The sequence below is a fragment of the Gekko japonicus genome, unplaced genomic scaffold (genome assembly GCF_001447785.1).
Source record: "Gekko japonicus isolate JY-2015 unplaced genomic scaffold, Gekko_japonicus_V1.1 scaffold309, whole genome shotgun sequence".
Taxonomy (NCBI): Eukaryota; Metazoa; Chordata; class Lepidosauria; order Squamata; family Gekkonidae; genus Gekko; species Gekko japonicus.
This window is the reverse complement of record NW_015166430.1, coordinates 574,723-585,841: the sequence shown is the minus strand read 5'-3', so window position 1 is coordinate 585,841 and position 11,119 is coordinate 574,723. Positions and strand designations below refer to the sequence as shown.

At 47.1% G+C, this 11,119-nt stretch overlaps 1 protein-coding gene across 1 annotated transcript; it reads right to left on the bottom strand.

Annotated features, from left to right (window-relative positions):
- Positions 1–1,570: 1,570 nt before the first annotated feature.
- On the bottom strand, positions 1,571–9,852 carry LOC107110978 (60S ribosomal protein L10a). The gene is made up of 6 exons (XM_015411843.1): positions 9,783–9,852; positions 6,691–6,765; positions 5,314–5,394; positions 4,766–4,914; positions 2,968–3,140; positions 1,571–1,814 (listed from the first exon to the last, which is right to left on the bottom strand). Exons 1-6 carry the CDS (start codon positions 9,785–9,787, stop codon positions 1,644–1,646), a joined length of 654 nt encoding a protein of 217 aa, XP_015267329.1. The 5' UTR covers positions 9,788–9,852; the 3' UTR covers positions 1,571–1,643.
- Positions 9,853–11,119: the final 1,267 nt, after the last annotated feature.

Genomic DNA, 11,119 nt, shown 5'->3' with positions numbered 1-11,119 from the left:
TGAATGCTTCAAGTCTGCAACTTAACATGATACCAGACTCTGAACTGTCTGGCAGTAAATCTCCTAGTAGAATAATAATTTTATCTACACCCATTAAGCTTAGAACCGCCTATTAATGTGTGGAATATTTTAACAAAATATGAACTATTCCCAAAGGCTGAGTAAAGTGAAGTATAAATGGAAGAGGGGAATTCTTAAGGAGAAACATTAGGAGGTTGCCACCATATTATTCCAAGTTGGTTGTAGTTCTCCAGCACAGGAAACTGAATGCATGTGATTGTTCAAATGTACCATCTGCCCATTTTTTGCTACGAAATAGTGCTTTCTGCCTAGCAAAATTCTAAGGAATGGCAGGGAATGCCATGTTTCCCCAAAACACTATCCCTAAATGCTGATGCAACCAAGCATCTGAGTGGGTGTACGTGGCTACTTCATAGGATGGAAATATATGCTGAATCTGTCCTTTACTTAGATGGGAAATTGAGCAATTTTACTCCAATTGAAATAAACAAGACTTTGTTCAGAAGTCACCCTCATATCCTAAATTGTGACTAAATGAAAGATTATGCCCCTACATACTCTCCAACAACAAAACTTATCTGCTTCTTTCCTGTAAGATTTTAGCCACCCACCCCACATGTAAGTGGCCACTGTGGCTGCTAGAAGGAAGAGTATTACCAGAGTAGAATTAACACTCCCTCTAGTGGTACATGCCATGGTCACAGTTTTTGCTCCCTTAGATAAATAGGTAATTTGTTCAAAAGGCTTAACTATGAGAAGAGGTATGGATTAGGTTCAGCCCTCCCTCCTCCTTTCTCATTGTGTTGGTGACCTGGTACCTCTTCCTGTTCTGTGACACATAGCCACTAGATGGCTTGTATCCAAAGAGGCATTAATGGAACTCTTATTTTCCAGCTTCTCTCTGTTCCTGTTGCCCTTCTAGCCCCTGGAAATTATACTTCCAGGGTTACAGGATGTGTGGTGTGGGGTAATAACCACGCCTTATCCAAGTGGGGAGTGCTGCAACAAGGAGGGCAAAGGGCACAAAGTCACCCTTCCTTTCTTGGGCCTCAGTATTGTTCCTCTGACGAGAGGACCAGCATGGTCCTTCCTCCAAACAGGTACCACAACCCCAGAAATGTTCTTCCAGAAGCTGGAAAGGCCTGCAAGAACAGAGAGGAATGCGTGGAAACTCTGTGCACCTTCTGTGAACACATCATTTCATACGTCAGCCCACAACTGATAGGTTTTAACCTCCTGCATCTCATTTAAGAATGGTAGTTACTTATATCTACCATGTTGCTTCTTCAGTGTTCCTCCCCGTTTCAGTGCACTACTCAGGTGGCAACTATATTTATCCCATTCTCCTGTGCTTTTTGATGGGGCAGCCAGTGCACATCTTAGCATGATTGTGGCTGACAACCAAAGAGGTCTTATTTTGTAAGGACCTTTCTGCTTTAAGTCCTTAACTCTGGACTGATGACCAAGCATGTATTTTCAAATGTCAAGCACATAACCAAATGGTAATGGCATGCAGAGAGACCTCAGCTTAACCCGAAACAGCCAACTATTCAGGGGATCAGGATTTTATCAAACCAGAAGACACACACAGAGTAACCTAGTGGAAAACAATTATATTGTCATCAGTATAGGCGCTGGGGTTTCCCCATGGTGCTCTTGATGTACAAGGCCCGCACGTTTTGCCAATTCTTCTTCAGAAGCGATACCAGGAAGTTGATGGCCAGGTGAATGTTGTACACTAATTCATCTTCAGTCAACTTCACATGACCAACTGCCACAGCCAGACATAGCACCTGGAAGAACAGAGAAAAATATTAACTGTATAACTAAAGATGTGATGTATTTATACATCCTGCTTCTCACTCCAATGGGGATTGAAAAATGCTGAACATTTGTTTTTTCCTCCCTTTATTTTTATATTCACAACAACCCTGTGAAGTAGGTTAAGGTTAGGCTGAGTGACTGGCCCAAGGCAAGGGGGGAAAAACAGAACATATGGAACTGAAAACCGTGAGCCAGTTTGTCAATTACCCCATCATACCCAGAGTGGCATAAATGATGGAAAACTGACTACACTGCTTACAGAACTGGCATGGCATTTACTGTGGTGGGGGTGTTGCCAGGATAGAAATCTTGCTTTTAGCAATGTATGTGGGCCAAGATTAACATAATTTATGGCACAACTGAAAGGACACTAACCAGAAGTGAATGGCTACAGCAAACTGAACTCTAAGGAATGAGTCAGCCTGTTTTCAGAGATAAAGCTGACCAGCGAAGGTTGTGTCACAGGAGCATCTGCTGAAAAATCCACTGAGACAGTCCCTCACAATTCTATGTAATGTGGCTCTTGATAATTCCCTACAACTCTGTGATTCTAGGAGAAGTTTAACTGTTTAAACAGAAAGAGATGTTCCCAAGGCAGATGCTTTGACACATGCTATATAGCACATCTCTCTGCCAAGGTATAAAAACACACAGTTCTGTGGACTGTATCTGGGCAGCTCAATTCATAAACTAATTCACTATGCTTTACACCACTCAGTGCCTTCTGAAGGGGGGGGGGGAGTCAAATTTCGCTCTGGTCCTTACAGTTAATGGACTGGTGTTTGTAGGCTTCTTGGCTTGGATCCTGCAGAGTGGGTAAGGATGCAGTTCCTTCCCAGCAACTCTCTTCCCAGTGAAGCCCTGAGGCCTCTAGAATACTGATGCTAAAGGTTGTGAGATTTGCATGGACAAAAAGCTACACAGCACTCTGGGATGCGGTGGGAACAGGAAACCAGGAGAAATCACTCTGCCCATTCTTGCATATTAGCAGCAATCCCATGGATACAAGTGCAGTTCCTCCTTTTCAGTGCAGGGAGCCTGATAAGCAAGAGCAACGCCATCGTAAATCATGACAACCCCACTATCAGGAGTTGGGTGTTCTAGGTTGTTGTGGAGTTTTACCTTCTTCATTTGAAACTTGATAGTGGACTTGACCTCATCAGCCTTGGCCACCATGTTCTCGTTGTGGGTGAGAAGAGAGGGGAACTTGCCAGCTTTGTTCAGTCCTGGGCCTAGGATTCGAGGAATCTGCTTGATCAGGGACTCAGAAGCCAGGAAAGCATCGTATTTCTTGGCTGTTTTTTAAAAAAAGAGAAATTGATATGCGGTTCTTTAGTGAGGATTACCCTCCGGGCTTGTAAAAAACACTGCCAATGCCTTCTGAAGCCACCAGCAATGGGGGGGGGGGGGGGGGGGAGAGAGAGAGAGAGAGAGAGAGAGATCCCCTCCCCACAACAGACACTCTGAATGAAGACTGACAAAAGTGAATCCCGTCTTAGAATAGCTGTTTGGAGTCAATCATATTCATGTGACTTGGTTGTACATAAGCTAAAGTCAGAACCAGACCATGAGTATTTAAGAAGAGCCCTGCTGGGTCAGACCAATGGTCCATCTACTCCCACATTCTGTTTCACACTGTGGCCACCTGTTGCTCTAGAGGTCCAACAACAGGGCACAGAGGCTGAGGCTGGTATTCAGAACTGTACTGCCTCAAGGATGCGGAGGTTCCCCTTTAGTCACTATGGCTAGTAGCCACTAAAGGATCTTTCTTCAATGAATCTGTCTAATCCCTTTTTAAAATAATTTATTTAAAACAACCTCCATCTAACCATATGGCACTGGGGGGGGGAGGGGCTCAAGCCACACATCTATAAGAAAAGCCCCTGAGCATCCCTGCTCTTGGGTAAGTTGCCTCCAAATCAAAAACAGCTTAAGATGCCAGAAGGTTAAAGACAGCAACAGAAACAACATAGGAAAACCCTGTTGGGTGCATGCTAAAAAATGCTTCCAAGGGAGAAGAAAGCCTTTGGTCTACAACATATTACATTCTGGGACCTTTGTGTTGTTTTCTGCTGAAACTCCAAGCAAACAGGGCTATCATGCTTTCCCCTAGATGCAATGCAGGCATGAAATGCACAGGAAATGCCTCTTAGCAGAGTGGCAAATTAACTCACTTCCTTGCATTTAGCTGCTTGAATGAGGCTGTGTTCCAATTGGTCCTAGACTCCAAACTTTATAAGCCAATATTGTCAATGCTTCTGAACATACTTCAAGAAATTGATATACCATTCGCCACCCATGGCCCTCATCTGCAGATAGCTAAATCCACAGATCAGGGCCACACGGAGGGTAAGCAGATATTTTTGCACACTTGGGGAGTCCCCTGGTGTGCAGAAAAATCTTGAAATGTTTTTTACCAAAAAATACATGGGGGGGGGGGGTTTAAATTCCCCCGAAAGTAAAACAACTTACCTCCGGCAATTGGAGGAGGCCGGGAGCCGCACTGAGTCCCACAGCAGTACAGCCTGAGAACCCTGCTGTGCCCAGTGGTGGCTGCTCCATCTGGAAGCCACATGAGACAACCTGGGAGTCAGGCTGCATGGCTGCCAGTGGACCCTGCAGGGCTCCTGGGCTATGCCACTGCCTCTGGGCTTAGTGGCGGTAACAGCTGTGCTGGAGAGCTGCACTGGGCCCAGTGGTTGCCGCGCAGCTGGGTATGCTGCTGGGTAGTGGCAAAGCCCCTGGGTTGCACTGGGTCTGGCGTGAAAGTGGCTGTGGAAAAATCTCTGCTGGCTTGCTCAGAGCAGCCCCCCCCCCCCCCCCCGCGCAAAAAGCAAGCCCCACATTGGGCTCGGTGAGATTCTCCCTCCCCCTCAGCAAATCTCACAGGCCCCACTTGTCTCATTCTAATTCTGCTTACCCAGCTTCTTCACTAGCTTCTTGTTCTTATTGAGTTTCTTCAGAGCCTCTATGTCCATGTGAGGGATGTCCACTGCTTTGGCTTCATCACAGTGCTGCTGGTCCCCCAGCACACAGATTGAGAACTTGGGCCGTGGAGCAGACTTGAGCCTGTAGGGAGGAAAGAGGACAGCATGGATAAATCAACACACCATTTCCCTGAACAATGCAAAATGTAAGAGGAATACTCAAATCTGTAGCTGAAAGGCCTTACCGCAACCAAGTCACAAGTCTTCATCCACCAGTGTTTAATCTGGCTTCTTAAAAGTGGTCGGTGGGATCAGCAGAAGAGCCTCCCCACACCTCCCCTCATGTTTTAAGACCCAGGGTAGGGGTCCGTCCAGCCATACCCACTTTACAGTGGGAGGAGCTGAACTACCCAAGCAATTCAGCATTACACCCAGCTGCCTGGCTCTTTAGCAGTCAATGTGCTGCACACTGGACAGAATGCACACAGGAGTCTGTCAACAGGGAGAGGGGTGCAAACTGAATGCTGGGTGGGTGCCAAACCTGACAGTTCCGGAAAATCGCTTGTCCTTTTGCGGGTCATAGTTTTTCAGACTGATCTGCAGTTCCACAGACTCCAAGAACCTAAAAACAAAAAGACACTTAAGTCTGGCTTAGAAGTAACTCACAAAATACACACCAATAAACCTGAGTAACCAAGCACTACATCTATTATGGGAGGAAGGGGGGAGATGAGCAAGATACCCATTCTTTCCTCACTTTGACAACTTGATGACCATGGGGGAGATTACCAGGAATTCTTGTTTTCTATGTAACTTAGGGTTCGATCATCAGGCACTGGCTACTCTTACTTCTTTCAAACAGAGCATGCTTGAGGAAAACAAAGAATGAATCAAAAACAATTACAAAGAGACAGTGTAATGGAGACTAAAGAAATGGGGAGTGTCTACGGCTATTTGAACCTGATGTTGTAATTACTCCTGGAGAAGATGTGTGAACATCTATATGGCAGACAGCAAGTTTCTAGTTGTTAGAATTCAGTGGTGCAAACAAAGTTGCAGGTAAAGCGGAGTCACTTATACTCCTCTCCCTAGGTTACGTCCCACCAACCCCCGCTCCCTTTCCAAAGGCATGGAGGAAATGGGATTTGGATCCTGCAGTGCTCCACTGAGCTCTCAGCTCTGCATGCTCAGGCTAGCACCTGCCCAGGTACCCTACTGCATGACCCACAGCTGTCCTTTCTCTCCATCTGCCGAGGGGGGAAGGACACCTGAACTACATGGGTGGCTACAGAGGCCAAGTAGAGCCTTCCCTGACAGAAATGACATGCCTCAATCCCAACACACCAAGACAGAGAAGCTAGCAATTATGCGCATGCTCCAGAGGGTAGCCGTGTTGGTGCCCAGCAGAACAGCTAGGTTTGAGTCCAGTAGCACCTTAGTGACCAACAAGATTTTCAGGGTGTAAGCTTTCAAGACTCAAGACTCCCTTCATGAGATACAGTCAATTTTGACTCACAGCAGCTTATGCACCGAAAATTTTATTGGTCTCTAAAGTGCTACTAGACTTAAATCTAGCTGTTATACTTTCCACCAGCTCTGAAAAGAGTACAGAAAAAAAATTATAAGTGATCACATTGGAATCCTCAAGCAACTGTAAGCCTGGGTGTTTCAGTAAGAATGACAGACACTTGCCGTGCTCTGCTAGAAACATGGTGGGGTGCTTAGGCAGCTTCTCCCTCTCTGTGGCCAAAGAAGCTGTGCACCAGGCTGCCCCTTCCTTCCCACCATAGACCTGAAGTTCTAAGAGTGAACTCCAGTATGCAGTTCTCCAGACTGTAGCCTTGCTTAACACTCTACACAGGATCAGGCTGAATTCCATCTTGAGCTCCAATGGTGCAAAGTAAGTGAAACTTCTTACTTGCGTGGCTTTGCCAGACTCCCTTGAAGGACTTCCTTCACTGCTTCATACAGTGTGTCACGGGATACTTTGCTGCTGCAGAAAGACATAACACACCTATTTAGACTTTTTGTTTCTTTTATGACAGACAAAGGACAGCCAACACTATTTCTGAAATTACTAGAACGCCAAAATAACAAATCTTGCATGGCACTGGTCACACGGGCCGGATATCGTGTGGGGGGGGGAGGCGTGGCTAATTGCCCCGGCCCACGATTACGTGATCAGACTCGCCAGCAGCACACCACGGGTCCTTCCCTCAGTGCCGGCGGGTAAACGAGGGACCGGGGCGATCACACCACCGGCGTCTGGAGGCAGCCCATGGCAAACGTTTGCTAGTATCTTGGAGGTACTAGTTTTTTAACGTGCATTGTCAGCATTAAGCCACGGGTGCGCTCCACTTCCCAGATGTTGGGGTGTGATCGCGCCCGGATAATCCGCCCACCATCTGTGCCTCTCCCGCGGCAACTTTGCCGTGTGACCGGGGCCCATGATCTCCAAAAATACTGAGCTTGTGCTTTGCCAGAAAGGAAAGCAGCCATCAGCAATACCTTTCCACACACCTTCACCATATTTACGTGAAGTCTGGAGGGCTTCTCCTGGCTGACCATAAAGACATCAGACACAAAGGTAAAAGGCATTAGATATTATATTTTCACAACCGCTGTGGGTAATCTTTGGACCAGCCCTGAGAGCTCTTTGTATTGGTTTTCAAGAGAGAGAAAAATCACTTTAATGAATTTCAGCAACCCCAAAATATTTCTAACCGTTCTTATCAGAGTTTGCTGCTGGGGCAGTGCTTGGCAAGATACCCCAAGATTTAAAAACCTCAAGACTTGTAAGGAAATGCATTTCTATTAAATGCACTATGAATTATACCAAACATTGAGCCTGTCAGAAAAGAACAGTAAGCCCATGTGTATTGTTAGCAGGAACTTCGCTTCACCCTAGTATAAGCACACAACATTTATTACTGTTAAATACTCCAGACTCAAATGTTGTTAATAGTTGGGACTGGTGCAGGCTCTAGCAACAGGTATGGCTTGTTTTTCATACTGATGTATGTCTGTGTTTTTATGGTATTGTTTTTCCTTAGGAGCCCCCTCAAGCTTGACACAAACTTATATGAACAATCCTGTGTGCATAATGCAGGGAGTGATGGTATACATCTCCTACCACATGTATAAAGCCTGATCTAACCTTGATGAATACATTGACCAGTTTTTAGATTCCAATAAGAATGCTGCAAGGACATAATGTCACCATGTTGCCACATATACTGCTCTCAAGTACCCAATGCTAGTTTCATTCAACGGGAAGAGAGGTACACAGTAAGATGCAACATTTATTTAGGTTTTGCAATCACACCAGATTCCACCTACCCTCCCTTGACTCACTAAAGCTTCGCCAAGACTTTAAAAGAGAAACAAGCCCTACATCACAGATGACACCAAATTGGGAGGTGTAGCAAACACTCCGGAAGATAGAATTCAATGAGATCTGAGCACACTGGAAAACTGGGAGGATGTGAACAAGATGGAATTCAATAAGGATGTGCAGAGCTCTACACCTGGGTAAAAAGAATGAGAAGCATGCATTCGGGATGGGGGATACACTTCTTGGTAGCTGTGTGTGGATGGCAAGCTAAATATGAGCAGTCATTGTGATGCAGCAGCAAAAAAAAGGCTAATGCAGTCTTGGGGTGTATCAACAGGCACATAACATCCAGATCTCAAGATGTCACAGTCCTGCTGTACACGATTAGTCAGGCTGCACCTGGACTACCATGTGCAGTTTTGGAGTCCTCATTTCAAAAAGGATGTGGACAGAAAGGAGCAGGTGCAAAAGAAAGTGATGAGGATGATCAGGAGCCTGGAGACCAAGCCCTATGAGGAAAGGCTAAGGGGGGAACATGATTGCGCTCTTTAACTATCTGAATGGCCATCACTTAGAGGAGGGCAGGAAGCTGTTCCTGTTGGCAGAAGAGCACAGGACTCACAATGGGTTTAAATTACAGAAGAAAGGTACCAGCTGGATATTAGGGAATCCCCCCCCCCAGTAAGAGTAGTTCAGCAGCGGAATCAGCTGCTCAGGGAGATGGTGAATTCTCCTTCACTGGCAGTTTTCAAGCAGTAGCTGGACAAATATTTGCCAGGGATGCTTTAGGCTGATCCTGCATGAAGCAAGGGGTTGAACTAGAAAACCTGTATGACCATTCAACTCTATTATTCTATATTTCAGCAGCAAGGCCTGCACCAGGTGGGCCCTTCTATGGCCAAAAAGCTGCAGGGAATGGCTGCATTTCAAAAGCAAGTCAACCTGATTCTGCACTAGTCCTCATTTTCATGAAGGCAAAAGCCCACTGAATTCAATTGAACTTGAGCATATGAAGCTGCCTTTAACTGGCAGCAACTCTCCAGAGTCTCAGGCAAGGTCCTTCACATTACCTACTACGGGATCGTTTAGCTAGAGACCCTAGGAATTGGACCTAGGACTTCTTCATGCAAAGCAGATCCTGTTCCGCTAGCCACGGCCCTTCCCCTTAACTTGTTTCCATATATTTAGGATTGTCGTCCGTGACCTGATTCAGACATGCAGACAAACAAGGTAGTAGAAAGTGCTGCTCCATTTCAAAGCGCAAGTGCTGGATGCAGCTCTAAGTTTTCCTTCACATTAAATATTCTAGCATCGGAGATAATTCAAAAACGTGATCCTCCCCCTGCAATCCGAAATGGTGCTGTGCGTTGTCATTCTCCCACATGTGCAAACCAGGCCTTTAGATCCATAGACGAATCTTATATGGGGGGGGGGGGATCCACCCTTTAACCTTCTAATAGGGCCTCAATGAGCAATCCGTATAAAAAGATATCCACAAAGTACTGCAATAAGAGCCCTACAATTTAGGCGCTTGCCATAAGCCCGCTCTTCTCGTAGCGGAGCTCCTCCTTTTGTTTATTTGCCATCCTAAGGTACTCTCGTGACCGAGTGGGCCCGTCGAAACGTGGATGGCAACAGATTACAATGAACAGCCCCCAAAGAGAAAAGACATCTACCTCATCTTGGCGTCTCGGCAGAGGCGGAAAAGACCCACCCCTTCCGGATCTTACGAGAACTAGAAGTGCTAGTCTCGCGAGACATAGATTCGGGTTAACTGGCTGACGTCATTCCCGCTGAGGTATTGAGGGCAGTTAGTAGCTTAGGGAAGGTTGCTGTGATTAGTCTGTAGTCGCGAGCGGTTCTGGAAGGCAGGGATGTCTGCATAAGGCAGTCTTGAACTGGTGACAGTAACGAGCAAGAAAAGTCGCATTCTAAGGGAGGGGGGCGTTAAATTATTGAATTGATTCGGTGTGTGCTGGAATACGCTACCGGGCTCGTGGTTTCAGATTCTGAGATATAAAAACTTCGATTAGGGATTTCCAGGCTGCGCTCGCCGGGGGAGGAGGAGGAGGGGGAGGAAGTTCTGGCACGCTGTTTCTTGTGGGTTCGCCCTTGCAACCCGTTTTGGGCACAGCGGCAGGATTGCATGCCCCGGCTGTGCGAGTCCAACCAGGTCCTGCAGGTGGCAGAGGCACCCCTCTTGCGCTGTACCGCAGCCTGATTGCATTGGTAGTCGGTACCTGTAGCTACAACCAAGTCATCCACCAGAGTAAGCGGGGAACAAAAGAGATGAAGAAGAAAGCTAACAAGGGGGAAAGATCAAGAAGTGTGCACAGGCCAGGGAGACCGAGGGCTCTGCCCTGTGTTCCTTGTTTTGCCCTTTCAGGTCTCTTGTGGCAGGCTGCAAATGCCCTGCAGTTTTTTCCAAACTTTCCAAATTTCTTCCCCTTGTAAGAGTTTGGCCACCATTTTGTACCCTTCTTGCATCATTTGGGAAAAGGGTAAAAGTCGGATCTACATAGATCCTCATAACTTTTTAAAGAGCCCTAACAAGACCTGGGGGAGCCAGAATGACCTCTTGCGTGTGATGGCCAAGCGGCAATACTCGGCCATCACATGCGAGAGGTGGAATTTGCCCCTAGGACTCCAAGGCCACCACCCCGGGGCTCAGAGAGGCGGGGGAACATTTCGCACCCCTCCCCCCGTTGCTGCTGCCATTAGCGCTGCTGCTGTGCAGCAGCCATAACTTTTTAAAGAGCCCCTAACAAGACCTGGGGGAGCCAGAATGACCTCTTGCGTGTGATGGCCAAGCGGCAATACTCGGCCATCACATGCGAGAGGTGGAATTTGCCCCTAGGACTCCAAGGCCACCACCCCGGGGCTCAGAGAGGCGGGGGAGCATTTCGCACCCCTCCCCCCCGTTGCCGCTGCTATTAGTGCTCCCCCGCTCAGCCATCACACACAGGACTCCAAGGCCAACACCCCGGGGCTCAGAGAGGCGGGGGAACATTTC

What these genes read in the sequence shown, in the direction of transcription:
- LOC107110978 (XM_015411843.1), bottom strand. An exon ending in CGATTTTCCGGAACTGTCAG is followed by an intron (nt 4,915 to 5,313) that starts GTTTGGCACCCA and finishes TCCTCCCTACAG; the next exon opens with GCTCAAGTCTGCTCCACGGC. An exon ending in GAAGCTAGTGAAGAAGCTGG is followed by an intron (nt 3,141 to 4,765) that starts GTAAGCAGAATT and finishes TTTAAAAAACAG; the next exon opens with CCAAGAAATACGATGCTTTC.